This window comes from Colletotrichum navitas (genome assembly GCF_030913465.1).
Source record: "Colletotrichum navitas strain CBS 125086 chromosome Unknown LY79scaffold_20, whole genome shotgun sequence".
Classification (NCBI taxonomy): domain Eukaryota; kingdom Fungi; phylum Ascomycota; class Sordariomycetes; order Glomerellales; family Glomerellaceae; genus Colletotrichum; species Colletotrichum navitas.
The window spans coordinates 395,108-421,904 of NW_026850566.1; the positions used below are offsets into that span (position 1 = coordinate 395,108).

Sequence of the window (26,797 nt, forward strand, 5' to 3'; positions counted from 1 at the left end):
CGTCACCCACGAGGCATTTCGTCTGTCTTGATAATCACAGATGGTCTTTGGTGGTACTTGTCTACCTAGCAGTTGAATGTAATCTAACGCACGCAAATCGAATCCCAAACGGCAGTCTCAAGTTCACTATAGGCTTGGTTTCTTCCCCTGAGCCTCTCCATTTTCCCCTGCTTGCCACCACCTTCCCTTATTATAATCCTTCGCCCTGTGTCCATTCGGCGTCTGAAAAGCCACGGGAAAATGAGAAACGAAAACAGAAACCTCCGAACCAGGTCAAACCCGGGACGGAACCGAAAGAAAGGGGTCTCGATGACGAGTTGGTGGGAAACGGTGCTCACGCACAAGGGTCCTATCCATAGCGGCATTCTACCATTCCACGTAGCTCCAAGCCAATCGCCATGGATGCCGCTTCACCTTGACAGCGGGTGCTCGCGAACCGCCACTCCAAGAGCTGTATGGCCTGACCTCTCTCATTGACCCGGTAGTCGCGCGGGATGACTACCTCGGTCTCAAAGCTGAAGAACCCTCTAAACCATTGGCTCAGCCGTGGTTGGTTGACGTACTCGGCTGGGCCGCGGATCAAAACCACTCGAGACTTCTGGCTGTCCCTGGCACCTCGGCTTGCTGTCTTGACTCGGTTCCAAGTGACGCGTGGACGACGGCCGCCTACCAGGAACCTGCCGTTATGGCTGGCCCTAAGCAGGCCCTCTGCGCCTTCGCGAGAGAAGAATACGATCTTTGCCGCCGCATACGGCTTGTTGTCAGCGGCGTTGGCTGGATTGATGTAGGAGGCCCATATCTTGCCTGTCGATCCAACATGGGCAACTGCTCCAAGGAGCAGCTGGGTTGTACAACCAGCCGGAAGGCCTTCCATCCAGAGCGATGTGTTCTCGTGGGCCGGAATGTTGACACTCATGTTACGGTCATTGAATACATCGCCGCGGTATTGGTCCGAAAATCCCCTGGCCTGACGGAAGGCACGTTCGAGGTCTGAATTATTGTATCGAATTATGGGTTGAAAGACCATTCTCATGGGATGATACTGTCGCTGATGAACTCCTCCTCTGGAAGGCGCGACAACCCCACGGCCTGCACCTGCTTCAGCGGTATTGAAAGGAACTGAGCCATTATTTGGGGAACTGTCAGCAGAACCATAGTTGGCAGCTGTGAGCATAGTTGTGCTAAGTCGTCCCAGAGGTTGCACGCTAGGTTTGAGAGCCTGAGCTAGGATAATGGCGTTTTGAGCAACGGGAGGCTGTTCCTGGGCGGTTCCAGGGGCCTGGCCTTGGACAAGGTTGACAGGTGGAATAAGAGCGCCGGTTTGATGGGCTTGGTCTTGCTGGGCACTGTGGCCATGATCAGCTTGGTTGGCGTTAGATATGTTGCTGACAGGCATTTCTAGTCTTTGTTAGCAATAACATCAACAACAATGAAGAATGTAAACTTACTCACTAACTGTTTTCTGGGGATTTGGTGATTGTCGAACTTTGGTTTGAGTGTATGTGAAGAAGTTCTTTCTGAAAACCGTGATTTTGTTGCAGGTGATAGGAAACGGTTGTGACAAGGAGGCGATGATTCAACAGATGGATATTTATGAGCCAGGTAGAGACAGCCAGGTCGGATAGAAGAAGGTAAGATGAGATGGAAGTAGTGAGATGTGCTGGATGAACAGCCAACCTGATGTGAGAAAGCTTTTGTGGTTTGCAGAAAGCATCAATCTTTTGCATCAAGGAAGCAATTCGTATGTGTGTGTGAGTGGACAAACAAGCTGCTGTTTATAGATTGCCTGTGAGGAGTAAGAAAGAGTATGCAAGTAGATGAGGGAAATGAGAGAAGAGTAAGGATTATATAAGGGGAGAAAAGATAGAAAGATGGGCCGAAACTCCAGACCAAAGTAGCAGGCAGCAGTTGGGCGGTACAAAAAGGGAAGGAAAGGGTTGTTGCAATGAACGTATTCACGTGTAAGGCACTTACCTTTCAAGGACTATCTAAGTGTGAAGGCAAGCTGGTTGATTAGGCAAGAGCATCTTGAACCCTTCAAAACCAAGGAAATAGTATAAGATGCCTTATAGTGAAGACAGAAGTCTCGCTCAATCTTAGACTTATTCTTTTCTTTTCAAGCCAGGAAAAAGAGACCAGGTCGCATCAAGATGGGATTAGAGGCATGGTAAGAGTATCATCCATCTGCATTATCATCATACTTCTCTTCCCACAACAACAGGTAAGACGAAACGCGTATAGAAGAAAAATCAGTAGTAAACGGAAATTAGAAAGCGGATCCACCTTATCCTTGATCCCTTACTATCAAGCATGAGTAACAATCACATCTCTTAATCCATATTTGCACTCGTCCATATCTGATTTGTACCTGGTTGGTTTGGTCTTATGTCTATATGACTTGTACTAAACGCTAGCGAACATTCATCCCTCGTCCTGCTAGCCACCCCAAGTCTCAGCCTCCTCCAAAAGCACCGAATCACGATCCTCGAATTCCTCATCCTTAATCTCAACCACCCTAAGGCTGTTCCGGTCCTTCGCTGGCACAGTCCGAGCAACGACAACCGTCTCAATGCCCGCCGGACTGTACTCCTCAGGTCCCATTGGTAACGCCTCAATGTCGATATCAAGGTTCAAAAGAGCCTTGAGAATGACCTGGCTGCCTGCCTTGCTCATCACTTCGTTGGCCTGCTTGCACTGGTCCGACGCGACGCACTCTCGGCACCCGTTCTCGCAGTAACAGTTCTCGATCCGCTTGAGAGCCTGCTGGAGGAGGTGATCAATGTGCTCGAATGCCTTGGTACTGATCCCGGATCCGCTGGCCCCTCCCTTGGCGTCATAGAAGGTCAGCCGTCCGGGTCTCTTCCTCTGCGACTCCTTTTTGGCGAACTCCTTCAGAGCCACCTTGCATTCCGTCCGCACGTCGCCGGGCAAACTGATGACGAAGTTGGGCATGAGGCTAAGTATGGCGTGCTCCGCCGCGTGGATGGACGCGGCGACGTGAAGGCGTCTGTCTGCTAGTATCTGTAAGGCCTTCTTGGGTATGTCAAGCCACATTCCCTTGCCGTACCTGATGACGGGAGGGTTGTCCACGTGTACAGCGTCGAGCACGCGCTTCTTCTTGTCGACCTTGAAGAATCCGTACACGTTCTGTTGGATCTTGATTGTTCCGTAAAACGCCCTAGACAGGGACCCGGAGATCTTTCTGATGGCCTCCGTCTCGATCGGGTCGATATCGGTGAAATCTCGTTGCGTCGTGGTCCACTCGACCTTGACTCTTTCTACTCGTGCCATCATCTTCTCAGGTTGGAAATCTCTGACGAGGTATTTATTTCCCTGGTGCAGGAAAATAGCACCGTCGTAGATCGTGAACGTCGCCCTCGAAGCTTCTAGTTCCTCCAAGACCTCGTTCCTTCCATGAGTAATGTCGATGATGGCAAAGTATTCATCCTCGGTATCGCGAATGGCAACAAATCTCGAAGGGATGGGTCGAAATCGATCGTGACAATGGTAGAAGCCCAAGGCGTCCTTGAGAAGCCTCTCTTCGCATATTTGAGGTAAGTCCTTGCCGAAATACTCTGCATCCTCAACCGGCCTCACTGGCATTTCGTATGCGGCACATTGAATGTGTCCCTCCCGCACCAGCATGTTCTCTAGGTCGACCTGAAGCTCACAATTTGGCTTCGAGAAGAGCTCGTCGGGATTTTGCATGTAATGTTGGTCTGTAGCGAAACAATCCCCGACCAAGATCGACAATGAGTCTCTGTTCCTTCGTCCGGCCCGGCCGCTCTGTTGACGCAAGTTGGCTATGGTGTATGGGAACCCCCAAGTCAGCACACAGTCCAAGGTTCCGATGTCGATACCCAGCTCCAGCGCAGTAGTCGCGACAATACCCAAGAGTTTGCCTTCAAACATCTCCGACTCGATTTTCCGCCTGTCTTGAGCGGTGTAACCGCCCCTGTAGCCCATGACTCTATTGACGCATTCTGGTCGTCCAAGAGACTCGAGTTCCTGCTGTACAGCGGTGACCAGTTTCTCACATTGTTCTCTGACCCTGGTGAAGGCAATGATTCGAACGCCTCTGAGCATGAGCTGACAGAAGAGACGGGCACATTCGAACATTGCGTCGCCCCTGCCACTCGCTGGATCCCCAGGGTCTTTGTACGGCGTGTTCCAGCACAGAAACTCTTTGCGGCCTGTTCGACGTGAGTGGAAAATACACTGGTTTTGAGGCGAGGCTGGAATACACACCTGATGGAGAACCATCAAAGTCCACTAGCCGCACGTTCTCTATACCGAAAATGGTCTCAAAGTGCTGCTTTGGGTTGGCCACTGTTGCAGAACAAGAAATGAATTTAATGTGTCGGTTGCCAATAGCAGCGCATACTCGTCGTAGTCTCCTCATGATGAAGGCCACATGCGAGCCCATCTGCCCGTTGTAGTAATGCAGCTCATCCACCACGACATATTTTAGGTTCTTCAGGAACGTCCTCCACCTCTCCTCCTGCGGGAGAATGGTTATATGGAGCATGTCCGGGTTGGTGAAGATGATCCTCGCCTCTTCCCGGATCAGGTTTCGCTCATTCATCGGGGTGTCGCCATCGAAAGTCTCAACGACCACCTCCTCCATGCCGGGCATGTAACTCATCAGCTCCCTCAAGCTTCGTTTCTGGTCTTGCGCCAAAGCTTTCGTGGGGAAAATGTACATTGCTCGGGTGTTGCGATCCTTTTCCAACGCATAGATCACGGGGAGCTGGTAGATGAGGGACTTGCCAGAGCTCGTCGATGTGGAAACAACGACATGCTGCCCCTCCAGCAGACCATTGATGGCTTCCGTCTGATGCGCAAAGAACTGGGTTATCCCCTTGGAATTGTATAGTGCGTTAACAAGATCCTGGCTGAGAAGGAAGTTAAGGTCACCGTAGACGGGCTCCTGCGGCTCAAACACGCGATGCCCATCAGGGACGATCTGTCCCGTGTACCAGGGACTGTCCTTGAGCTCTTGAACGATTTCGGGAATGCTCTTGCGCTCTGTCGGTATCGATTCCGGTAATGCCCCGAGTTTCTTGTCCACTGGCTCTGGCATCGTCGGCAGTGGGATGTGAGCCTCAGTCGCTTTTGCCAACCTCAGCTCGGGATCCACACCCTCGGCTACGCATTGGTTGAGGAACAGGCTAACGGCGTCGCCGAACTTTTGATTCCGCCGCTCAATTAAGTTTGTCATCTGCTTTTGGCTGTAGACGGGCATCTTAAGGGTCTCGTCTCTCAACTTCCTGTTGGGCTTGGTGATCTCGCCCGTCTTCTTGTCCCTGACCTGCCGCTTTAGGTCTCCGTCCACGAACTCGAAATACAACACTTCCCTTCCCCCTTCAACAGGGTCGTCAGGGTGATGATCCAACTTATCTAGGCCCGAGATCCCTCCAACGGAGGCATCGGGCGCGGGCGCCTGCGAGAGAAAATCACGCCCTTTCTTGAACACCACGTCCCGCTCTGCACCTCGGACTTCGGTTTGCAGCATGATCTCGTCGACATAGGCAAAATTGACGCCCTCGGGGCGAATAGAGGCAATGGCTGCAACATCCTCAATCGTAAGGGACGTTTTGGTGTGTGATTCCACCGCAGACTTGATCGTGTCGAAGGTGGTGGCAAGGTGCTTTCGGGTGCAGCAGAAGGTAAACACAAGGTTGAGGGCACGATGCGTCTTTTCCAGTGCTCTGAAGCGTTCGGGCCACTCCATCTTGCAGTTTACAACGGATGCTGCGCTATCCGCGCGATTCAGACTTGATTCAGCCTTCTTTGATGCTGTCCGTTTCTTGGATTTGGTGGCACTATCTTCGGTGTTTGATGTGTCGTCTGCTGGTATTACAGCAGCTGTCCTACCTTCGACTGCCATAGGCATCTCGTTTTCCAGTCTCTTCCGTTTCCCTCGTGGCTTCTGGACTGCAGGCAGCTCCTCATCGGGTGGGATGGACTGCATGTTCGCAGAGCTTCAGTGGCCCTCCAAAGGCCGTCCCTTCCTAAGCATGAGTAGAAAGTTGCAGTTGAGCTAGGAAGAGTTCTGGGAAATGGTAAGTTCGTGGGCAAGCTTGCACCTAGCTTGCTGTTGTAAAGTGAGAACCCCATATGGGGGGAATCAGTGGATTGGCGACGCCACAGCGTCAGGATGAAGGGAGTCGTCTGCGTCACGTAATCCCCACCAAGTCACGTGGGCCGGGTGCACCTTGACTACCACCATCCTACAGTCCTCGCGCTCTTCAAGGCAGTCTGATACCTAGTGAGGGTAGGTCTCATTTAATATTTGCTTGATTGATACCTAAAGTACCGAGATATACCCTCTTTCCTGGTATCGCGGTAGATTAGCGACCTGAGACTGAAATGCGCTGCATAGTCAAACTGAAGTGACCGCCGCCCCCCTAGAACAAGTCTCTGCCATCCCGCCGGTTGTATGCCTGTATCTTCTCCGGCCCTCTCCCGCCTTCAGAAATGCTTACGCCAGCCCTCCCTGTGTGATACCATGCGTCCGGATCTGTATCGTCTTACAAACGTGCACGGCCTGCAACGCCACTTGATGCCCATTAGACCGCTATGCCTGGGGGTCCAGGTGTTCAGTTGCCCGATAACTCTCTCTGTATCACTCCTACTTCATTAAGGAATGACTTTGCACTGGCGGCACTCATCTACACAACAAGAGTTAGCAAGCAGCATCAAACTAGAAGCCGGCGGCGCCGGTGACCACATACCCTGACATGAACGCTCACAGGTTTGGCCTCCACACCCTCGAAAGCCGTGAACATGACCCCAACAGACTTCAACGTCGCCTTCTCCTGGAACTGCATAACGGGCAGAATGACCGTGTTTAAAAGTATTCTGTGTGTTTGGTCTTGTCTCATGATGAGACGAGCCACCTTGTGGCCTTTGTTGTCGCCAGCCTCGGGATTCTCTTCCAGGCCTGATGCGTCAAAAGAACCAGGCAAGGGCAACCCGGCCTCGTCAAACTGAACGCACGCCTCGGGAACATTAATCTTGAGCATGCCGGATCCACGCTCTTTCCAACCGACCTCTTTCTCTAGATAAAATATTTTAGCTCTGACCTGGAGTATGGTTGCTTCACCGGCTTCGCCATCGTCGACAGTGACTGTGCCCAGTTAGTGAGTTTGCGAATCATAGGTTGAACAGCGTCCACTCACTCTTCTGCAGCTTGGTACGTTTCTTATCGTCCACAGCCTTGGATTCCTCCTTATCAGACTCCTCCTTTTCATCCTTGTCGCCAGATTCTGAGGCAGCCTCGGCGACGTCATCCGCGTCTTCGTCGCTGCCTTCGTCCGCATCGCTATCGGGGGCACCAAATGGCTTGGTTGCCTTTTCAGTCTTAAAAGAGGACTCGCCCGTCTTAGAGAAGCTAGTAAGGGGCTTGCTGCCCAGACCTCCGCCAAAGGCACTGCCGAACGCCGAACCGAAACCGCCGTTTGTGCCGGTGGGCTTAACGCTGGCAAAGGGCGAGGATGCTGCACTGGTACCGCCGAAGCTCAGAGCAGGTGTAGGAGCAGGAGCGGGGGTGGCAGGCTTGGCAGGGGACAACCCACCAAAGGGCGAGGTGGAAGATGCTGATCCGCCAAACACGCTTCCCTTGGTTGCACTCCCCAGCGAACCAAACGGGGATGCGCTCGAGGCTGCGAGTTTGGCAAAGCCTGAGCTAGCAAAGGCGGAAGTCGACGCTCCTCTTTTTTCGTCCTTGATAGGACCCTGTGATGTCGTAGATATGCCTTGAGTAGTGACGATTTCGTTCGCCTCCGAGTTCGCAGCGGTAGCAGCAGTGGGTGGCGCCTAACAGAGTAACGTAGCGTCAGTACGTATGACCATGTCAACGAGGCGGCAGAGGGGAAAACACACAGAGGAATCGGGTACAGCATCAGCCAAGGTAGCGACCTCGTCCCTGTGTCTCTTCTTCTCGGGCTCAAGTCGCGCAGTTCTATCCTTCGCCGAGTCGCTTGAGGCGATGCTCTTGTCATCAAACTCGTCAACATCCTTGTCCTCGTCTACTTGGTCGTGTGCCCGCTTCTTCTTTGGTGACGAAGGGCGCTCCTTGTGATCATCGTTCTGCAGCACCAAGCCTGTGGTCTCGGCGGTGGTTCCATCTGCGGACGGCTTCTCTGAAATAGCCGTGTGCTTCAGTTCTTTGCGGGCAGCAGCAGTCTCAGCGTCTTCATTTGCATAGATCGGGTCAGACTTTGGACTGCCTGGCTGAGGGTCGTCGGCCATGGTGGCAGGTCGGTGCGGCAAACCGGCTTGTCGTGTCGTATCCTGTCGTGTCAGCGGCGTTGGCGTTGTCGTCCTCGTCGTTGCGTGGTCTGGAGGTTTCTCCTGTCCAACCCGGCAAGTGGTGGAGCAAAACGGCTGTTCAGAAGCCAAGCGCAAAGTTAGCTGGCAGAAGGTAGTTTGAGCAGTGGCGCAGGACCCAGGCAAAAAAGTTGCGGGCTTCTTCTAAAAAATCCCAAAAAACCAAGAACGAAAAACAAAAGACGAGGAATATCTGCACAACAGGGGCAGTGGGCGGGCAAGAGCAGTATGGGTTGAGAGTCGGCGATGCACGTCGGTGGGTAGTCGCGCGACGACTGGGCTTTTGGATTTGTGGTTGGAGAAGTTTAGGTGCGGTGGGTGACAGCAGGTCGGTCGGCGTCTGGCTCTCTCACCCGACTTTGCTCCGGGGACGAGGTTCAGGCGTTGTTGCTCAAATGAGGAATAATTGGATGGGACCGACTAAACTATTGGAGTTGACGGGTAATCGGTCCAATCATTGTTAAGTGCGCCCTGGCCCGGATAAGACGACAGGACATCCTTCAGTCCCTACCTAAAGTCAGGTAGCTGTAGCGTAGAGAGCGGATTCCATTGGGTTAAGGGCAGCGTGCATTAGCGCACTTTGCCAGAGTAGGAGACTGGGCCACCTATTAGCATTTCGCTAAGCTGACCAAATGACTTGTGGGAATGACCCGGGTTCGATTGAATCTTTTGCCAGTGGTCCACCCGGGGCCACGTGTAGACCGACCGCCGTGGTCGATGGATGCCCAGCGTTCCGGGCCGTCGGGGTGTCAGCGCAGCTAGAGGGGTACCTAGCACATAGGTAGGTACCTAAGGCCCTCCCCCACCACTAGGTGCAGTAGTTAGTCGCCAAAGTTGCAATGACGAAACCAGATGGGATTGTTCTCTGCACGCTTTGAGCACATGGCCTTTTTCAGTCTGAAAAGGGCAATTCCACTGACATTCTCGGCTTGATTCCTGACGCCTCTTGGAGCCAGTAATTGCCTCCGATGGGCGTGTCTTCAACCAGCTTGGCCATCCAAAGGTGAAAGTGAAATGCGTCCATGTCCATAACATGATTGTCCCTGCCAGAATCCCCTTGTCCGGTAGGCAAGATGCTCCAAGGGCGATGGCGTCAAGAGAGATTCACGGTGAATGCAGGCTGGCTCTTTCAAGCCGGCCGAGAGTGCAGTCAGAGAACTACTCGTTCGCATTCATTGGCTTGCCATCGTCTCTAAAAACAACCAAAACGTACAGGTACACCGGCGTGGATATTTAAAGTATACAGTGTACGCACCCTAGCTCTTTGCTTCGTTCAACCTCACACAAGATGCAGCGCAACTCCCTTCCCGCAACCCTTCCCCTCTGGCTCTCCTCTTGTATCTATAGCTCAGCTGATGAAGCAGAGGCAGCCCAGACCAAGGTAGAAGACGAATAGCGGGTACACTGCGATGCCGACACGGTTCTTCACCACGCCGCTGCCGCCCAGAATACTCACGCCTGCGGCCAGAGACCACGCGACGAGGAACAGATAGACGGGAACACGGGCGACGGTTGGGATGCCAAAGGCCGAGAGAAGCGCCGCGATCACCAGCGGGAACAGTGTGTATCCTATGATACAGACGCTCTGTGCGAAGGAGCTATCGTATTTCGTCAGCGGCTGCTTACTTACAAGAGACGACCGACAGGCCACCCTTGCAACGGACGAAGTTGACTTACATGCTGCCTCCCAACAGCTTGATCTGCAGCGTCACAACGGCCTCTCCAATCCAGACCATGGCAAATACTCCGCTGAAGACAATGTCCTTCTGATCAGCTCGTGCGTTGAAGCTTAGGAGAAGACTGAGGAGCAAGCAGAAAATGAGAGGGCCCCAGAGATCCCAGTCGCGCAGGCCCGGCGTCATGTTGTTCTGCGACAGCAGCGCCTCCGAATCCATGAAACGGCTGGCCAGACCGGTGATCTCTTCCCGAGCGCCAGAAAACCCAGCTCCGCGAATGTTTGCATATGCCCCTCGGATGCCGTCAGCATCAAACATGGTCCCTCCAAGCAGGTACTTGGGATATAGGACCTCCCTCATCTTGGCCCAGACGGCGAGCAAATCTCGGCGGAGTGTGTCCCATACCGACTCGTCAATTGTGTTTTGCGGTGCAGCGCGATCCTCGCCAGGTATGCTAGAGGTCCAGGCGTTCTCGTTGAGCGGCCGCGACGAGGAGGAGCCCGAGCCGATGTTGCCCGTCAGCGGTTGACGTGACGATGTATTGGCGAGAGGGTCATCGAAATCGTCAAGATCAGCTGTGAGTGAGTATGTGATTAGCTCCAGGGGCTTCAACAGCCTGCAGGCAGCCATGGAACCTTACCATCATCAGGGTCAATCAGGTCGTCGTCGGGCAAGGGAGGGTTGGCGTAATCGTCGCGTCTGCTTGTGGATGCCATGGTTGCAAGTCTTTTAGTTTCGATACACCTACAATCTCGATGCTCCGCTCCTGTTGATTAGTCTTGCACGATTGTGCAGTTGAGCCGATGCCTCCACCGGTTAGTTTGTTTGGTTTGCTCGTGGCCCTGTGGTTTTCTGAACTCAAGATGGGATAGGCAGAATGTCTAATTGACGTACGTAGCAGCTTGCGGCTCCCTCATGGGAAAGGGTCCACGGTTTCCTCTTACACGTAGGTATTATGGTCCAAGCTCCCTGAATCCGGAAAAAGGTGGTCCGCCCTCCCGACTGCTCTCCCTTGTGGCAAGCGCCCAAGTTGAAGTTTAGTGTAGGTACCTACCTACCTAGGTAGGTCGTTAGGTACCTTAGCAGGCTGGTACCTACCTACATCGTACACCTAGGTGTTGTAGACACCCCTCGACGCCTGGCCTTCTTCATTGTGGATTACCGCCCTCTTGGTTACTTGTACTGTCTCCTGCGAAGCACAGTCCAACCGACGGACTTTGTTCTCTGTAAACGTAAATGATTTGAATTACGCGTCCTGATCACTTGGCACTTGATGTGCTGCTTTTGCTCATTACGTTGATGTTAAGTCTACCTGGAAGCTCTAATGCCTCCAAACGCCTTCGTCCCCTTAGCGAGTGAGAGGCCTCGCGGATATCTTCTCCTGCCGCTCTTTCTAGGAAATTGCGGAAGACCCAACGTCAAGTTTCTCATAATCTGCTGCTTCATCGATGTCAAGTTTGTCAGTATATCCACGTTGTTCCGTCTGCCAAGAGCCATGCAGGCTATCCCTCAAAAGCTGACATCCTCGCCCACTCCTAATGTTAATAAAAGCTGAATAATATCTCAAACACCGTAGCCGCTCTCTTCACCACGGGTTCTTTGACTACTGCCAGGGATAGCGGTAGCCACTGGACGGCTCATTGTTGCCGGTCGGATTGTTTGGGCCACCATTAAAATCCCCGTTGGGGGGTCCGGTGGAGCGGTCATTGGAATGATCGTAAGGTTGTCTGTTGACATGTCCTTGTCCATTGTACGGTAGCGGAATCTCGTCCTGTGAAGGGTCCTGCAACGCTAGCTGATGCCCATAGCCATGCGCTTGCTGTTGATGATGATGTTGTTGATGTTGATGATGGTGCTGTTGGTGTGACTGGTGATGACTAGGGTGGTTATGGCGAGCACGGTCTTGTTGACACTGCAAACATTGTTGATGTCGGTAGTCTGGTCGATGGCTGTTGTTTGTGAAAGGGTCGAAAGCGGACGTATAAGCAGGTTGTAGGCCAGGCCATGTGGGCGGCGGCGGCTGCGAGTAGATGTAGCTGTTCATACCGCTTTGAGGGACGTGTTCGTGGCGGGACATCGCGCCATGAGGGTGTGCTTGCTGGTACGAGGATGCTGAGCCGAACCTTTTCTCCTTGTCATAGTTTGCCCAACGCCGGACCGCCTGGTTCTCCGGGCCGAGATACGAGGCACTCCCAGCGCTCGGGTCCCATACAGGGAGTCCGTCAGGCTGAGCGTGGTCACGCGGCAAACCTCGCGTATATGTGGCAAGGCTGCCATTGATGCCCACGAGCGCCCATGCGAAAACAGCAACATCCCTGATAGAGTTCATGAGGTGGTCGACATGTGGGCCTCCAGCATCCATCACATTGTCACGCAGAGGCATGTACTGAGGCATGAGGGGAGGCCTGAACGTATGCAGCGTCTCCTGCGGGACTTGAGGCCGGATCGGATATTGGCCCCAAGGCGCGGCGAATAGGCCGTTTGTATAAGTCGGCACGACCAGCGGTGGATGAGCCGCTGGAATTGGGGGGCGCGCCTTGCGGATCACGACAACGAGTCCGTCCGACGTGCATGACACGACAGCCTCAAGCTCAAAGGCTGCAGGCGGCTCTTGGCGACGGTTTCTTGGGCGCCCCGCCGGCGAGGATGGCTGGGCTGCTGCGCCATCGATAGACGGAGCCGAGGTGGCCGCAGTCTGCTGCGTTCCGTTGCTTGAACCCGAGGCGTCTGTGGTTACGGTGTGTGCTGCGGAGCTGTGGTTTGATGGCAAACCAGGCCGAATCTGCTGTTCTTGCTTGATCTGAGGGCCATCGTCGTCGATGTCCATGTGATCGTCGAGCTGATCGTCGAGCTGAACGCCGCCACCATCCGAATCACTCGAATTACCGCTTTGATGCTCTTCATCATCGTCACCATCGAAATCCTCTGGCCGCCGCGGGTCTCGATACCAGAACCTTAGGTACGCAATGGAGTCGTTGGCCTTCGCACTCTCCAAGCATCTGATGGCATCCGGCAGACAATTCTCTTGGATGCACTCGTAAAAGCTCTTGTCCTTGATCTGGTCTGGCCGGACGCCGAGGATAGAAGATACAGCGTTGGTTGCAAACATGACAGTCAGCGTGCGGGTGAACCGATTCAGGATAAGGGCTGCGCGAGGTTCACGCTCAACAGGAGGCATCCTGAACTTAGGTGACAGATGCTCCAACATGTGGTAACGAGGGTCTCGGGGAGAGCTGGAAAAAAGTCGACGGATCTGAGGGGCTTCAGAAGCTCGTCCTGGTTATAGGTCAGTATGAAGTGGCCTGCAGGTCGACGGGTCAGAATGCTCGCTTACTTTCGCTCTTTTCTCCGCGCCGATAGATGCTGGTGCAAGCGACCAGAACGTCATGGACAACTGTGAAGCAACACTCGCAGCTCACCCATTGGCCGTCGCGTGACATAATACGAACATAGTGAAGCACGGCGGCCTTATCAAGCAGGACGCCGCGACTGTGAACAGAACGAGCGAAAGGCACCTCATCGGGGTGGAAAAAATCGAAGCATGACTTCCCTTGCACCTCCTGAGGGGTGTAACCCAGTATGTCGAATACTGAGTCGGACACGAACAGAATAGCAGCGCTAGGGTCCGTGGAATGAATCGTCATAAACGTCTGTTCCATTGCAAAGAACCGTTGTGCTCGCGGCAGCAGGAATAAGGCTTCGTGTATACGTCTGGCTAGCTGCAATTATACTCGTTCCGCCGTGCTTTGTCCAGGGGTTTGGATGCCAACCAGACGCGTAGGGCTCAAAAGCTGTCGTTCAAGTTGAGTAAACAGCCTTAGAAAAAAACCGCAGTTTTGCGTAACGTAGAACAGATGGCTACTTCCCCGGCGGCGACGATCGTTTGAGAAGAACCGTCCTGAACTGAGCCTTCGTGCTTCGGGGGATTGACACTTTTGACGCGCGCCAGTTGTTGACAATAGACACGGGTAAGCGTTATCTTGCCGGCTAAAGGCAGACGTTCTCACGAAACAGTATGCTGATGAGGTGGACTGGTACAGTGGGAGGTTCGGGCGGAGCTATAACCCTCAGGGCAGCGGCTATGTGTGAGGGGCCGGGCGGAATCGTACACGTAGCTATGAACGGTACAAGTAAGGGCGCACCAGGGATGATTCGCTGCCTATGGCGGCCAAGAGCGGGTTATGGCAGACCGTAAGAATGAGACAGAGGGGGCAGGGAGGAAGTTGAGATATGCTGTCGGGAGTGGAAAGGGCGCGGTCCGTTCCAAGGTAGGAGGACCGTTGGTGGCGACAGCGGTGGTATTAGATAAACTGGGGTCAACGTTGGCGGAAACAGCACGTTGCGGCACTTTAGTACAAATGCTACAAATCCTGACGTAGTTGTTGAAGTAAAGGCAAGGTAATGATACTCGTCCGGTGAACGGGGCGGGTTGGCTGGTTATCAGGTAGTAATGCAATGCAGAAGGCCGTTGAGCCCGGTATCGTAGAGGGGAGAATGTGGACAATACACCTAATAGTGTAGCAGGGGCTGAGAGGAAGAGGAGAGTGAAGAAGTGTTTGGGAGGAGGGTATGAAGTGCAGCGCGACTGGCGTAGGAGGCGAGCATCTTTTTATGACAGTTCGTTCAGTTGTTGAAGGACGACAGGCGGCGACGAGGTCCAGTTAGGTGTGGTCTGTGACAGCACCGCGCAGCCCACCATGCAGCCAGTCAGTCCCCTCTGCTCTACAGTGTAAGCTCCGACCCCCAAGGACCCCCCGGTCAGCGGCTTCGAAAAACGGGCAAGGTTGGTGAGGAGAACCGACAGGGCCCAGCCAGCAAGGGCTCAGGTACGGATACTACGCTGTGGAAACTACGGGACATAAACTAGGTACCTAGCTGGAAAAGCTTCAGGGGCACCCTCGACTTTCGACCTTGGACTGCGACCCCTGCAGCTGGATGCACGGAATGGGTGCCTGTGTGTGTGTCTGTGCGTGTGTCTCCAGAAGCGTGCGCGTAATCTACTTAAGTTACGGATACAGTGGTATGCTCATGGGCAGAGTAGAAAAGTTCAGAGCAGCCGATCCTAAGACACATCGGAAACATGGGCAATCAGGACAAATTCTCTCCTAATCTTGCACAGAAGGCAGCAGCTCAATCCTTCGTCAGTTTGCCAGTTTACCTCTCTCTGTGTATGCCGCAAAGGCCATGTTGCGTGCAGGGCCCCACACTGGTGTACACTACTCGGTGCAGAGTCATGTGTATCTATATACTGCATATAAAAGCATATAGATACATGTATCGCTGACGTTGGTGAAGAAGGACGACATATGCCCTTAATCCTTTCAATGTTGGTGGCGGGGCAAAACTCTCTGCAGCCACGCCTTTTCCCTGTTCTTAACATGTGGCGGTTTTTGCTTTTGGCCCCGTGTTGGGACTGTTAGGCCAGGCCGCGCGCAGCAGATCAGCGCCATTTCGATAGAAGACTGTGTAACTGTGCGACCTTGGGCGGGACCGCCTTGGGTACGTGCCTCAGTTCGATACAAGACGATACATCAGGGTCCAATCTGCTTCTTGAGAGACGGAGGTGAAGAGGGGTAAAATCTGACTGGGCTAGCCAAGACAAGACAAGAAAAGAGTGCACCGGCATTCGTCCTTGGTATCGCTTCGACTCCGAAAGCCCGAGAGGACGAACAGTAATCAAAAACAAGCTGTACGAAGCATCGTGCACGCCCCAGATAAGACTACTGTTTAAATGATCACTGGCTTGTACAACGGTGTACCTGGCCATCTGATCTTGCTGTCGATGAAATCATCGGGTACTCTTGACCAGAGTTGCCCTCAATCTCGGATCGCCCTAGACAAGAGACGGGCACTAACGGTATACAGTGTCAGTCTACAGTCGATCCCTTGATGCGTGTGCGTCCGGCAGTAGCATTTGTCGGTTGAGGGCTCGAAGGCTAGGCATTCAGTCAGATTGTAAGCATTGAGACAGAACCGTTTGCCAACGTTTCCATGTGCCAATGAACCGTACGGAGGACAGGTTTTGACGGCTCTCCAAGGTAACCAGCCGGTGAAACTGGGTTCTAACGGGGGGGAAAGATAAGAAAGAACAATCCCGGGCGATGGGTTCCTGCTCATCTGCGGCATCCAGTCTGATATTGTCGTCGGACATTAAGCAGCCAGTGCGTGCCAGTTACCGTCTTAGTCTCGCGGAAGTACATGGACCAAGATCGGGGTGCTATATGTACACTAGAGTAGAGAAAACTTTCTGGCATCAGTCATTCCGTTTTGGAAAGCCCAACGATGCCGACTGGTGTTAACGAACTACTTCCTCCAGTGATTTTGTCCACGATACCGAACAGCAGACATGGGTCTAAGGATCTCTCAGAGGGGTGTAATGGACCGCTCTTATCCTATTTAGGACGAGCCTGCAAGACTGTGGCCATTTGTCCCAGTTCGAACTGACCGCCGACGGACATTGCAGGGCAGGCAAGCCCATTCCTCCATCCAAGCCCTCCCACTTCTGGTTTTTGATCTCTCTCCCAAGACATCGCAATGCAGGTGAAAAGGCTAAAATGACATTCATATGGGTCGAGAAGTTGAGTGCTCTTTGTAAGTAGGGGCAATGCGCTACACTCTGCTAGGCATAGCTTGACGTCTGATTTAGCTGACAGCTGTGAAGACATCGTTACCCGGCTCACCAGTTGGGATCGGCTGCCAGGATCCCTGTGTAAGCGGTCGCAGTCGCGGTTTCCCCCCCTCATCACTTCAAGCTGTCCCTTGCCAAAGTATCACAGGGTTCCAGCCTTGTTGTGACTGTCCAATGGATGACTGTGCAGCACATCACACATAGCGCCGGTGATTCTTGATTCCATCCCAGGAAAGAGGCTTCCAAAGGCGGGACTTACTACTCGTATGGCAAATGCGACCTTTGTTGAGTTGGAACATCGGAGACACCTGGACTGGCTCTTAGGCATCGCATCGCTAAAGGGGCCCGGCCATTTTATTGCTTATTCGACATGATGACACTGGTGGAGGTGGACCACATCTATGCAGGACGCCGAGATAGCGGCATTGCTGGGTAGCAGAATAACTGTATGACGAACATGGAGATATCACTATTGCATCCGCAACCGCGCGTACCTACCTATTGTACTAGAGCTCGGGCCACGGACGACAACCCACGATGGGGCAGGTTTATTTGCAGCAGTTGGCGGAGCGCAGCTCCATGAGGCGTGGCTTGCATGGGGCATGCGCAATCGCTGGATCCATGCTACTAATAGGCGGAGTCATAATGTAGCATTAAGAGAGAGCGTGGAGGCCATCCAAGGTGATCGATTCTGGCATGCTGAAATGGATTGCTGGCATCGAGAGTCTCCGATTGGGTCTGATGGCTATTTGTTTGTGAGGGGTCTGTGAGTCGAGCGGTGCAGTCATTTCTCACATCCATGGATGACGTATTCCCGCTCCCTATGCCATTGCCATTGGGATTGGGATGCCGTGTCTGGAAAGATCGCCGTGTTGATGGTTGGTAGGCAGGTAGGAACGGGCTGGCGGTGAGGTTCAAAGGCGGTGATGAGAGGAGGCATTGTGTAACATGTGCCGGCGACAAGTGATACATACCGGGGGATCGGACGTATTTACACGCTCGGCTTGTCACGGGATCATGCAACCATTTTTGTAAAGGTCGCCGCCGACAATGCTCCCTGTCCTGCACACATGTACAGATTCGTGCGGTAATAAGAGGTTGATGGTACTGACCATGGCGAGAGAGGTTTTAGGTACCTACCTGCCTGTTCGTACCCTCCTCCTGCAAGAAGCACACAGATCACGCCAGAGGCACCCACTTTCCTCAAAGATCCAGGCTACTTGCTTGCCGCACGATTAGTAGTAGCGTACTCCACGTGTACCTGCCTTGGTACTCCGTACAGGCACCCAGGTAGGCAGGTAGGTACCTATCTGTAGTGTGTGTCGTCCCATGGTCTGGCTATAGTCAAGATTGGCCGAGCGGACGAGCTGTGCAGGTCCAAACCCCAACGGAAGGGTTGGGGAACGACGGGAAGGACACACAGACGGACGACTTTGTCTGTGCTACCGGTAGTGTGTCTGCCTGCCGTTTCCTGCATTGTCGACGTTCGCTCCCGAGACACAACCAGTCTGTGTGGGATCATCAGTGTTGGCGCACCGTTGCTGGCATTTAGCTTTGAGTCCCTTGATTCAAACACTGGGCGGATGGGATCTCAGAAGCGACGTGGACGCTAATTTCTACTACCAATCTAACCTTACGCACGTGTACACCTACATCGGGCCCCTCCACTGAGGCGGGACTTGGCCCGGGCACATCCAACCCCGAAAGGAACTGCTGAAAATCCTGCATGTCGTTGGTCAAGACAGCAACTCCAACTCAATTACAGTATTGGCTCAACCCCCCACGTTTGCAACTCACTGCATCCTTGGGAAGTAGTCCGCCCTCTTCTTGTTATCCGCTTCGCATCCACATGCCGGCTGCAACGTTTGCGCTCTAGCCAATGCCAATTTTAGCCGCCTTCCCACGTAAGGTACCTAACCTACCTAATTAACTACTCTTTCACTTACACACCTATTCTGCCCTTGCCCACCAGTCTGCCGCCTGAATCTGCCGTAACCGCGTTGAGACGCGTCTTGTGCCTCCTTGTTTCGTACACGCCCCAGCCCACCACCGCCGCACACGTACTACTTGGAACCCTCCCGCCCTGGACTCTCTAGCTGTCGAATCTCAACTTACTGACAACAGCGAATAGCGTCCCAGCAAAAGGGAACACTCAGCCCCATCGCTCGAACGTGGTCCCTCTCGTTGTGTCCTCAGACATCTGATCTCAACCTCAATAGTCGCGATCTGACAATGGCCCCCATATCCACACCGACTCCTTACGACTTTCCAAGGTTAAGAGTCTCGGTCCATCTTGAGGTATGTGTGCCAGCTCACACCAATCATGCCAAGGCCCCTCTTGTTGTGACTATCCGACTTGTCCATGAACCTAGTTCCTTCCGGATAAATGCCAGTGAAAATTGCATCACTGCACAACCCCAGCAACTACACGCAATGCCTCGTCTTGGTGTACTTACCCCTGCCTCCTGCTGACGTTGGCTATAGGATGATACCAGATACCTCGCTCAAGATGACCCCGTGCCTGGTAAGTTCTGATGCCATTCTGCCAGTGCCCCAGACCGGATCTAATCCGCTTTTGCACAGAATTCTTCGATGTCAAATTCTGTCCTTATCAGCCACTGGATGCGAGCTCCATTTTTGCTGCAGTTAGCAAAAAGCATGTAAGTTGTCTTCCTGCACGCCGCTTGCCGCCAGGCCCCTTGTTGGACCGGGCATGGACTTATTTTTTGTTATTAGATTGTTGTTTGCCGCCTGACGGCAACCACCGATGACTCCAATCCTTGCGAGATAATCAGCGTGATTCGTGATGATGATGTGCATCCATCCCCAACAACCGAACTGCCCCCACGACCATCCGTGACTGACTGGACCTGCAGGCCGAGGCTAGAAACTATTACTGCACTTGGACTCGAGATGCAGTGACGGGAAGGCCACTGCTATGCTATGGCGGCGAGGATGCCAAGATCAAAGTCTACGACATCGTTGAGGGCAAGCTTGTTAACGTAAGTGGGGGCAAAAGCCATGCACCAGACCCCCGTATAACATGTTTGCTCACACCTCACTCAGTGTCTAGTTGGTCATGGAGGAGTGAGTCTTGTCTCGATTCTTTCAAAAAAGAGTCGTACTGATGCAACGGCAGGATGTTTGTGATGTGGTTACCTCACCTATCGACCCCTTGATCATCGCCTCGTGTTCCGACGACACTACAGTCCGGATATGGAGTCTGGATCCCAAGCATGAGAAACAGCCTTGTCTGTGTATTCTCGGAGGTGAGGGTCATTATTGGAACTTGCTGACATTGGTCTGTCGAGAAATTCTCCTCGGTATCCACTCGTGAGTCTGTTGCTAATAGGAGCACAAGGCCTGGCATGACACTGGTCGTTATATCCTCTCGGCCGGTCACGATCAGATAATCAACCTGGTAGGAGTTGTGTCTCAGCTATATGATGCCGTCCGCCAACTAACGCAACGGGCAGTGGACGGTGCCAGACCTTCCGACTGAGCCTACAAACCGTCCGGTCGAGGTTCATTACCCTCATTTCTCTACATCCGAGGTGCACAGCAGTCTCGTAGATTGGTAGGTGCTCTACAACACGAGAGACATAGTTACAATTGCAACAGCTAGCTTACGTCCTCCAGCGTTTCTTTCTTCGGCGATTACATCCTATCCCGAGCCTGTCACGATGATGTCATCGTCCTGTGGAAAATTGAGGGTTTCTCATCTCAGGATCCGCCCCCGCCGCAGTCCATGGCACCGACCACTATCAATCCAGCCAACCTCACCCGATCTGCCTTTAACCCGGGAGTCTCGGCGGAGTGCCCGGCCCCTTACACCCGCCTGATCGAGTTCCAGACCCCCGGCTGTGGCCCGCAGTTCTTCATGCGGTTTAAACTGCACTTTGTCCCTGACCAACATCCCATTTTGGCCTTCTGTAACGCCACCGGTAAAATCTACTTCTGGGATTTTGAGCAGATCACCGGCTTCCACGAATATGTCAATGCCCTTAGGAGACCGGGAAGAGACGGCAAGGAGCCCCCGTCGAAACCCAATTGGCTCAATGCCATCACTCACAGGAGCACCGGTAGTGCCAAATCGGGGCTAACCGTCCGGGAGAGAAAGGCGGCGGAAAAGGTTCATCGCACAGAACTCGAGCAGGTGCCTGAGCTAAAAGCTCAATTCAATCAGGAAACACTGGACATGTGGAATGGCAAATACAGTGTGAGCAACCCCCAAGCACCTCTCAAGCCCCATAAGATAGAGAACTGCGGCGCATCGACGTTTGTGGGTAGACAGGTAGCGTGGAGTCCGGGAGGTCAGTGGTGCGTCGTCGTGGGCAGCTCTAACTTCGCTCTGGTGCTGCAAAGGTGGGCACCATCTAAGAGGGAGGCTTAAAAGGAGAGAAGAACAGAAGAATCGAATTGTGCCTGCGGACGGCCGTGAAAAAAAAAGGGGGTGGCACATGCTCCTTTCTTTATCAGCTCTTTGTGCCTCACCTATTCAGAAAAACACCGACGACCACTTCTAGATAGCCGTGCGGTACTCTCGAATAGGAAGTGACGAGAAAACCAGCAGAATGGGGCCTTCGTCGTGCTCGGCGGAGGCGAGCATATTTTGAATAAACACATCAGGTCGTCCGCCGTGTTCCACCATCTTCTGGAAGCTGCTTCGTGCGTTATTCCTCTCTGCATCACGCCGTATCCTTGCCTCGGTTATCTGGCCATCCGTGTCCTTGTATGCCGGGATGAGCAGGTCGCCGATGTATAATGACACCATTCCCCGTAACCGCAGAAGCTCATGACTGTGCGAAAACGGCCGGTCCTCGAGCAAGTCGTCCATGCGGCCCGCGATCTCGCGCAGCGCATCCAGCGAGCGTAGGCGAATCTGATCCCTCGCCTGGCGCAGCCGTCGGTTCCGCGCATCGGGCTGCCAGGCGGGCGTCCCGAAGTCAGCGTCGTCTATCATCATGTCGCCACCGCCGAGCAACAACGCCTCTTGCAAAGAGTCGTCCTCCCAGTCCTCGGCCTCGCGCTCCAGCTGCCGCAGATACGATTCGTGCTGCGTATGGATCTGGAACACCTCGTAGCTCAGCAGCGCGGGCCAAAAGTCGACGGCCGAGACGGCGGCACGATACTTGAAGTTGTACGGGTAGCGTTGAATGAGGTCTTGGAAGTACTCGCGCACCCGGGGAACGTTCGACGCGGGGTACGTCTCCTCCCTTCCTGGTCTGTCGTTTGCGGCGCTGGCGAAGGGACCGCCGCCCTCGCGCATAAGGATCTCGGCACCAAGGGCCCAGTAGTTATTTCGCCTGATGTCGACCGGCTTCCCATGGACGTGGGACCTCACGAGGATCCCAAAGGCGCGTTTGGCACTGGACGTGTCACCCTTGTCCAGGAACCCGTAGATGGCGCGAACCAAGGGCCGGAACAGCGATTTCTCGGAGGCGTACTTGGCCTTCATCTCCCCGTCTCTTTTCCTCCTCCTCCGCCCCCCCTCATAATCGCCAGAGCTTTCTTCCATCTCCTGACCGTTGCTTTCTTCTAATTCGCTGCTTACCAGGGACTTGGCAGCGGCGACGGATCCCCTTCCACTCGGCGCATCCGGGTCCTGCCACGCGCGGTGCGGGAACCTGGGCTGCGTCCGCGAAGGAGGCTGGTCCATCTCCGTGAGTCCAGCGAGGCGAAGCTGGAGCAAAACGGAGGGTGTATGACTGAGAGGATTTATGGAGTCATTAGGAAGTTGAGAGCCGTAGCGGGCGTCTTGGCTGTCACTCATGGACATGGCCGATGCCGACCTCTTGCGGCTGGAAGCTGGTTGGCTCATTGCCGCCTTCCACAATTGACGACCGGAAATGACGATATGACAATGCGAACGGAGGGAAGAGGCTGCTGATTGTGAGCATGCCTTTTAAATTAGATAGTGGGATGTCGGATATCGTCGTTTTGTGTTCGGACAGCGACTTGGAGTGAGGTTGGTTTGTTGGTGTAAGTTATGGGATGTCGGAGGCGAGAATTCGATGAAAGGCGAAGTGGGGACTCCCTCCTGCATCAGTATAGGTTGCCCAAGTTGCACGGTTACTTTGGGACGTGCTACTATCAACCAACTCTGCAGGAACCGATAATTCTGAGTCTTGGTTCAACAGCCTGAACCCAATCTATGTGTCACTATAGCATTTTTCTTAACAAAGGTAACGTTATCATCAGCATATCCGGACTTGGTCCCCTGGATGCTACCAGTATTCACTCAGTACCAAGAGTATGCACTTTCGGATTACCAGGCAATGCAATCGGCCGCTTTGCCAAGCCGCAATGCTTCTCTTGTGGACTGGACGTCCTCAATCGGTATTGCGCAGCCCAAATCTTACTATTGCGATAGAAACATGGACCGCCAAGTCTATGCTTTCCTGTGTTACGAAGACAGCAGTAACCAGAAAGATCTTGAGAGCACTTTGCTTCAGCGCTCTTGATAAGCATAAATCCCTATAAGCTGCAAAGGGTTACATGTGCACACATTCAGTGACTAATGCGAAGAAGTAACGGCTTGATGTATCTTGGTCATCACAGTCGCCTAATATACATTGTCTATTACGCGTAGACGATTTTCTGCTGCAGGCGGTCCGGCCTATGCGGAGTTGCGCTCAAAGTAGGTCCACTGGCCCTCGACGGGCTTCTCCTCCAGGTCCTCCCACCTGATGAGCAACTGTCAGCACGCGCGGAGCCCAAAGGCTGGAAGAGGGGGGCGGAGGGGGGAACGTACACCTTGGCCTGCTTCATCACGTCGACAAGCTTAAGTTCGCCCTCGGCGACTTGAATGACCTCCTCAATGAGGCCAGCTCCAATCTTGTTCTCCAGCTCGGAGATCCTACAGGACGCGCAAAACCAGTCAGTATATATGCAATGCCATTGAGCCCGATCCCTCTCTACCAGTGCATCGGTAAACATACTGGTCGGCCGTCAACTGCGGCTCGGGCTCCAACTCAACCTTGGCGATGTCGTTCAGATCCTTATGGCTGGCAAGAAGCTGGTGATCCTTCCGCTCAGTCTCGGTACGGAGACCCTCGAGGGTACCGCCCTCGTCCTTCTCGCCGTCCCATTCCTCAACGCGAATGTCCTTAGCGTCGTGGTGAGTGCCAATAATGAATGTTCGGTTGCCGAGCTTCACCGTCCGGGAGCCGCTGCCGTCAACACGGCCGCTAACGAGGTGGAACTGTTCGGGCTTCTCCTTGAAGATCTGCGCGGCCTTCTTCTCCCACTCAGCGAAACCTGGGGGTTCCGTCGCTTCGACGAGATTGAGGCGGTGCTTTGTGATGGCTTCGACAGACTGACGGTACAGAGAGGACTCGGGGAATGTCTTGAGCTTCTCGAGGGTGGTGCTGTACAGGTACAGCAAGGTCGACCGGGGACTGTTGTGCGTCCAAAGGCCCGTTAGGCCCGTCGGTGTGCCGGGTTCGAGATACCTAGCAGGCTTGACGCCCGCGAGCAGGCGAAATGTCCTTCGCATGATTGCGGTATCAATTGGCTCGAATTCGGGTGACGACGTTTGGGGAGTAGAGCTGTGGAGCGTGAGGTCGGGAACTGCACGCGGAATGGCAATGGTCGCTTTGCTTTCATTGACCAGTAGATTTCCTTACATAAGTCAGCACGCTCAGATCACGTGATATTCTGCCATGACGCAGGAGTCGCTGAACAGGTGGACTTGCGATATTACCTGCCTAGGTATCGAGGTAGGTTCCCGCTGTCAAACGCCAGCCACCGAAATCTTGATGTCTAAAACTATTTGGACGGATGGCAGTCGATCCTAGGATATGGTTGGAAAAGAAGAGGAAGAAAAACCCCCATCTTGCAACGATTCCAAACAAAGATGTGAACGCTTCCTCAGCAAGCCAGATCCGCTTCAACTCCTCCGATTGGTTCATATCAAGCGATATATGCGAACATGGACGTAGTGCTATTGAATGTTTGACATCACTGAACGTAGCAATTTTTTCTACTAAAAAAAATCGGGCTTTGCAAGAACACGAAAAGAGCTATATATTCATCGGTCGTAGAAAAAAACATGAATGGACGTATCAGTGCGTCTTTGTCTCTAACCCCCAGTCGTTGGATGGGGATGCGAGTCCTAGCAGCGACAAAATGCCATACAGAATGAAGGGTTATTCCATTGCGAGAAATGGTGTATGGCAGAGGCGGTTCCACTAGATTGGCGGGAACTCAAGAAACCGACTTTTTTTCCAGCCTTTGGAGCACTTCAGTCGCCGCAGTTCGACACTTCATGGCATGGTCTGGGCCTAGGCATGAGGAAGCTGCCAGCACAGCGGTGGTGATTTTAAAGAACGTATCGCTCGTTCCAGTTGCTTAAGAGGCATTTTCACGGCTCTTGCGGTAGCTGGCCTGCAGCGAAGGCGTCAGCACGGACGGGGCTTGTTAGACGGCGTAGTTCGATGCGCGACTAACCTCTTGCTCAACCTGCAGACCATCCACAACGGGAGCAAGCTCGCTCAGGATCTCGTAAGCCCGCTTGTGGTACTCAATCTGAGCAGCAATGAGGTCGGCAAGGTTGCGAAGGGGCTCAGGGGTGTCAAGGACCTGTCGTGTGCATTAGCGACGATTACGATGCGGATAAGGGGATTGTGGCCACATACATTCTTCATGACACCGACAGCCTCTTCGGTCTGCGTAACGAACTCGTCCTCGGCTTTCTCAATTTCTTCCTGTGCCTCAGGGCTCAGCTCTTGAGGCTGGTGTTCATCCGGACGGGGAGAGCCGGGGCCGATCTTCCAGGTGGTACCGTGAGCGCGGGCCTTGGCGGCATCAAGGGTCAATCTCGACTTCTCGACATTTTGGCGGGCACGAGTAGCGAACTTGAGGTTGGTGTTTAAGGTGGTGTTCCAACCAGCAAGGAAGCGGCTCTGGATCTGGGCATCCTGGGCCATGCGGGCCTCGCCGACGCGCTCCATGGCCAAGGCGTACTTCTCAAGCGCTGTAGCTAAAGGGTCCTCCCCCGCACCGGTGTGCTGCTGGTGCAAGACCTGGCTGCTGGAGAGACTAGCTCTGGCAATGGCATGGTTGAAGGTCTTGGGCTGGGGCTTCGCGGTGGGAGGGGCCGTCAGCGCGGCCTGAGCCTCCGCAGGAGAGGCGGCAGAAGAGAGCAGGGAAACCTTCTCGCTAACGGTGCGGCCAAGGTCCTGGAAGGTCTCCTTGAGATTGGGGGGATAATCATAGGCCTCGTTCGAGTATTGAGAGCTTCACGTGTTGGTATTAGTGATTGATTGTTGGTTTGGTGGAAGTCGTTGGAGATCCTCACGTTACAGCCAACATCTTCTGGTGAACCTGCTTAAGAGCATCGACGCGCTTCTCGAGGTCGATGTAGTCGGGCGGGAGCTGGGTCTGTTAAGGTCGCAATTGTTAGCTCCTCTCGTCAAGCAACCGATGTCCGATCGGCGCCGGCGGTCCCGTACCTTGTCCTCAGCCTGGCCGAGCTGCTCCTTGGTGTACTGAAATGTACGAGAGGCGAAGGGGGTAATGGAAGCCCCGAAGGAGCTGCGGTTGAGGGTAGTTCGTCAGCCTGAAAGCACCTCAAGATAGCCTTTCCAAAGAATACATGGACAAGACGTACGTAATGTTCTTGCCGAAATTCTTGAAGTCCATCTTTGCGACAGTCCTGGATGAAGGTTGGAATTGTATGAAAACGGACTAGAGAGATGCGACTCGACTTGCAACAGAAAAGATGCGTCTGTTGGAAGGATGGTGGTGGTTTGTAGACACGGAAATGCTGCCTCGTGTCGTGCCTGCTATCAGCTCAAGCAAGGTAGACAAGTATCCAGTATCTTAAATTGGCTGCAGAGCAGCATGCTGTCACAAGCTGTCTGGGGGGTCAGTCACATCAGCCAACCAGTGCAGGGAATACTGGAACAGCCTATAAAGCACGTGATATATGGAGACAGCTAGTAAGGTACGGAGTACTCTCCCTTCATTCCTTTCATCACTTGTACGGATACTACACCAGCGTTTCGAAAGTTATGCATGCATAATTGGGAGAGACAAACTCGCAACGTTGATCGTCCTCTGCACTCTTTCTCTTCCCCCATCCAAGTGCAAGAACAAAAAACAGAATCGAGCCATCCCCACGTCGTGTCAGTTGTATAACTGCCTAGTCACTTGA

General features: G+C 53.5%; 9 protein-coding genes across 9 annotated transcripts; 1 reads left to right on the forward strand and 8 right to left on the reverse strand.

Moving 5' to 3' along the window:
• Positions 1–169: 169 nt before the first annotated feature.
• Positions 170–1,788, reverse strand: LY79DRAFT_157087 (uncharacterized protein). The gene is made up of 2 exons (XM_060551111.1): positions 1,449–1,788; positions 170–1,398 (listed from the first exon to the last, which is right to left on the reverse strand). Exon 2 carries the CDS (start codon positions 1,394–1,396, stop codon positions 350–352), a length of 1,047 nt encoding a protein of 348 aa, XP_060415621.1. The 5' UTR covers positions 1,397–1,398; positions 1,449–1,788; the 3' UTR covers positions 170–349.
• A 539-nt stretch (positions 1,789–2,327) lies between these two features.
• LY79DRAFT_549759 (DEAD/DEAH box helicase) lies at positions 2,328–6,169 on the reverse strand. The gene is made up of 2 exons (XM_060557498.1): positions 4,258–6,169; positions 2,328–4,202 (listed from the first exon to the last, which is right to left on the reverse strand). The coding sequence occupies exons 1-2, from the start codon at positions 5,972–5,974 to the stop codon at positions 2,437–2,439; spliced, it is 3,483 nt and encodes a 1,160-aa protein (XP_060415622.1). The 5' UTR covers positions 5,975–6,169; the 3' UTR covers positions 2,328–2,436.
• A 433-nt stretch (positions 6,170–6,602) lies between these two features.
• LY79DRAFT_512815 (uncharacterized protein) lies at positions 6,603–8,256 on the reverse strand (the record flags this gene model as incomplete). Its single annotated transcript, XM_060554420.1, has 4 exons — positions 6,603–6,674; positions 6,738–7,132; positions 7,185–7,821; positions 7,888–8,256. 4 exons carry the CDS (start codon positions 8,254–8,256, stop codon positions 6,603–6,605), a joined length of 1,473 nt encoding a protein of 490 aa, XP_060415623.1.
• A 1,426-nt stretch (positions 8,257–9,682) lies between these two features.
• On the reverse strand, positions 9,683–10,726 carry LY79DRAFT_668712 (Yip1 domain-containing protein; the record flags this gene model as incomplete). The annotated part of the gene is made up of 3 exons (XM_060563563.1): positions 9,683–9,932; positions 10,012–10,585; positions 10,651–10,726. The coding sequence occupies 3 exons, from the start codon at positions 10,724–10,726 to the stop codon at positions 9,683–9,685; spliced, it is 900 nt and encodes a 299-aa protein (XP_060415624.1).
• An 887-nt stretch (positions 10,727–11,613) lies between these two features.
• Positions 11,614–13,669, reverse strand: LY79DRAFT_512548 (uncharacterized protein; the record flags this gene model as incomplete). The annotated part of the gene is made up of 2 exons (XM_060554381.1): positions 11,614–13,286; positions 13,345–13,669. The coding sequence occupies 2 exons, from the start codon at positions 13,667–13,669 to the stop codon at positions 11,614–11,616; spliced, it is 1,998 nt and encodes a 665-aa protein (XP_060415625.1).
• Positions 13,670–18,870: 5,201 nt separating this feature from the next.
• Positions 18,871–21,031, forward strand: LY79DRAFT_512653 (WD domain-containing protein; the record flags this gene model as incomplete). Its single annotated transcript, XM_060554397.1, has 9 exons — positions 18,871–18,936; positions 19,123–19,162; positions 19,222–19,298; positions 19,515–19,640; positions 19,705–19,725; positions 19,778–19,939; positions 20,000–20,059; positions 20,115–20,215; positions 20,278–21,031. 9 exons carry the CDS (start codon positions 18,871–18,873, stop codon positions 21,029–21,031), a joined length of 1,407 nt encoding a protein of 468 aa, XP_060415626.1.
• A 129-nt stretch (positions 21,032–21,160) lies between these two features.
• Positions 21,161–22,459, reverse strand: LY79DRAFT_668715 (uncharacterized protein; the record flags this gene model as incomplete). The annotated part of the gene is made up of 1 exon (XM_060563564.1): positions 21,161–22,459. One exon carries the CDS (start codon positions 22,457–22,459, stop codon positions 21,161–21,163), a length of 1,299 nt encoding a protein of 432 aa, XP_060415627.1.
• A 637-nt stretch (positions 22,460–23,096) lies between these two features.
• LY79DRAFT_549784 (ETC complex I subunit conserved region-domain-containing protein) lies at positions 23,097–24,218 on the reverse strand. The gene is made up of 3 exons (XM_060557499.1): positions 23,580–24,218; positions 23,393–23,497; positions 23,097–23,324 (listed from the first exon to the last, which is right to left on the reverse strand). Exons 1-3 carry the CDS (start codon positions 24,134–24,136, stop codon positions 23,258–23,260), a joined length of 729 nt encoding a protein of 242 aa, XP_060415628.1. The 5' UTR covers positions 24,137–24,218; the 3' UTR covers positions 23,097–23,257.
• A 694-nt stretch (positions 24,219–24,912) lies between these two features.
• LY79DRAFT_157236 (bin/amphiphysin/Rvs domain for vesicular trafficking) lies at positions 24,913–26,488 on the reverse strand. The gene is made up of 6 exons (XM_060551112.1): positions 26,252–26,488; positions 26,094–26,175; positions 25,940–26,022; positions 25,278–25,878; positions 25,090–25,221; positions 24,913–25,026 (listed from the first exon to the last, which is right to left on the reverse strand). The coding sequence occupies exons 1-6, from the start codon at positions 26,281–26,283 to the stop codon at positions 24,991–24,993; spliced, it is 966 nt and encodes a 321-aa protein (XP_060415629.1). The 5' UTR covers positions 26,284–26,488; the 3' UTR covers positions 24,913–24,990.
• Between the last annotated feature and the right edge of the window lie 309 nt (positions 26,489–26,797).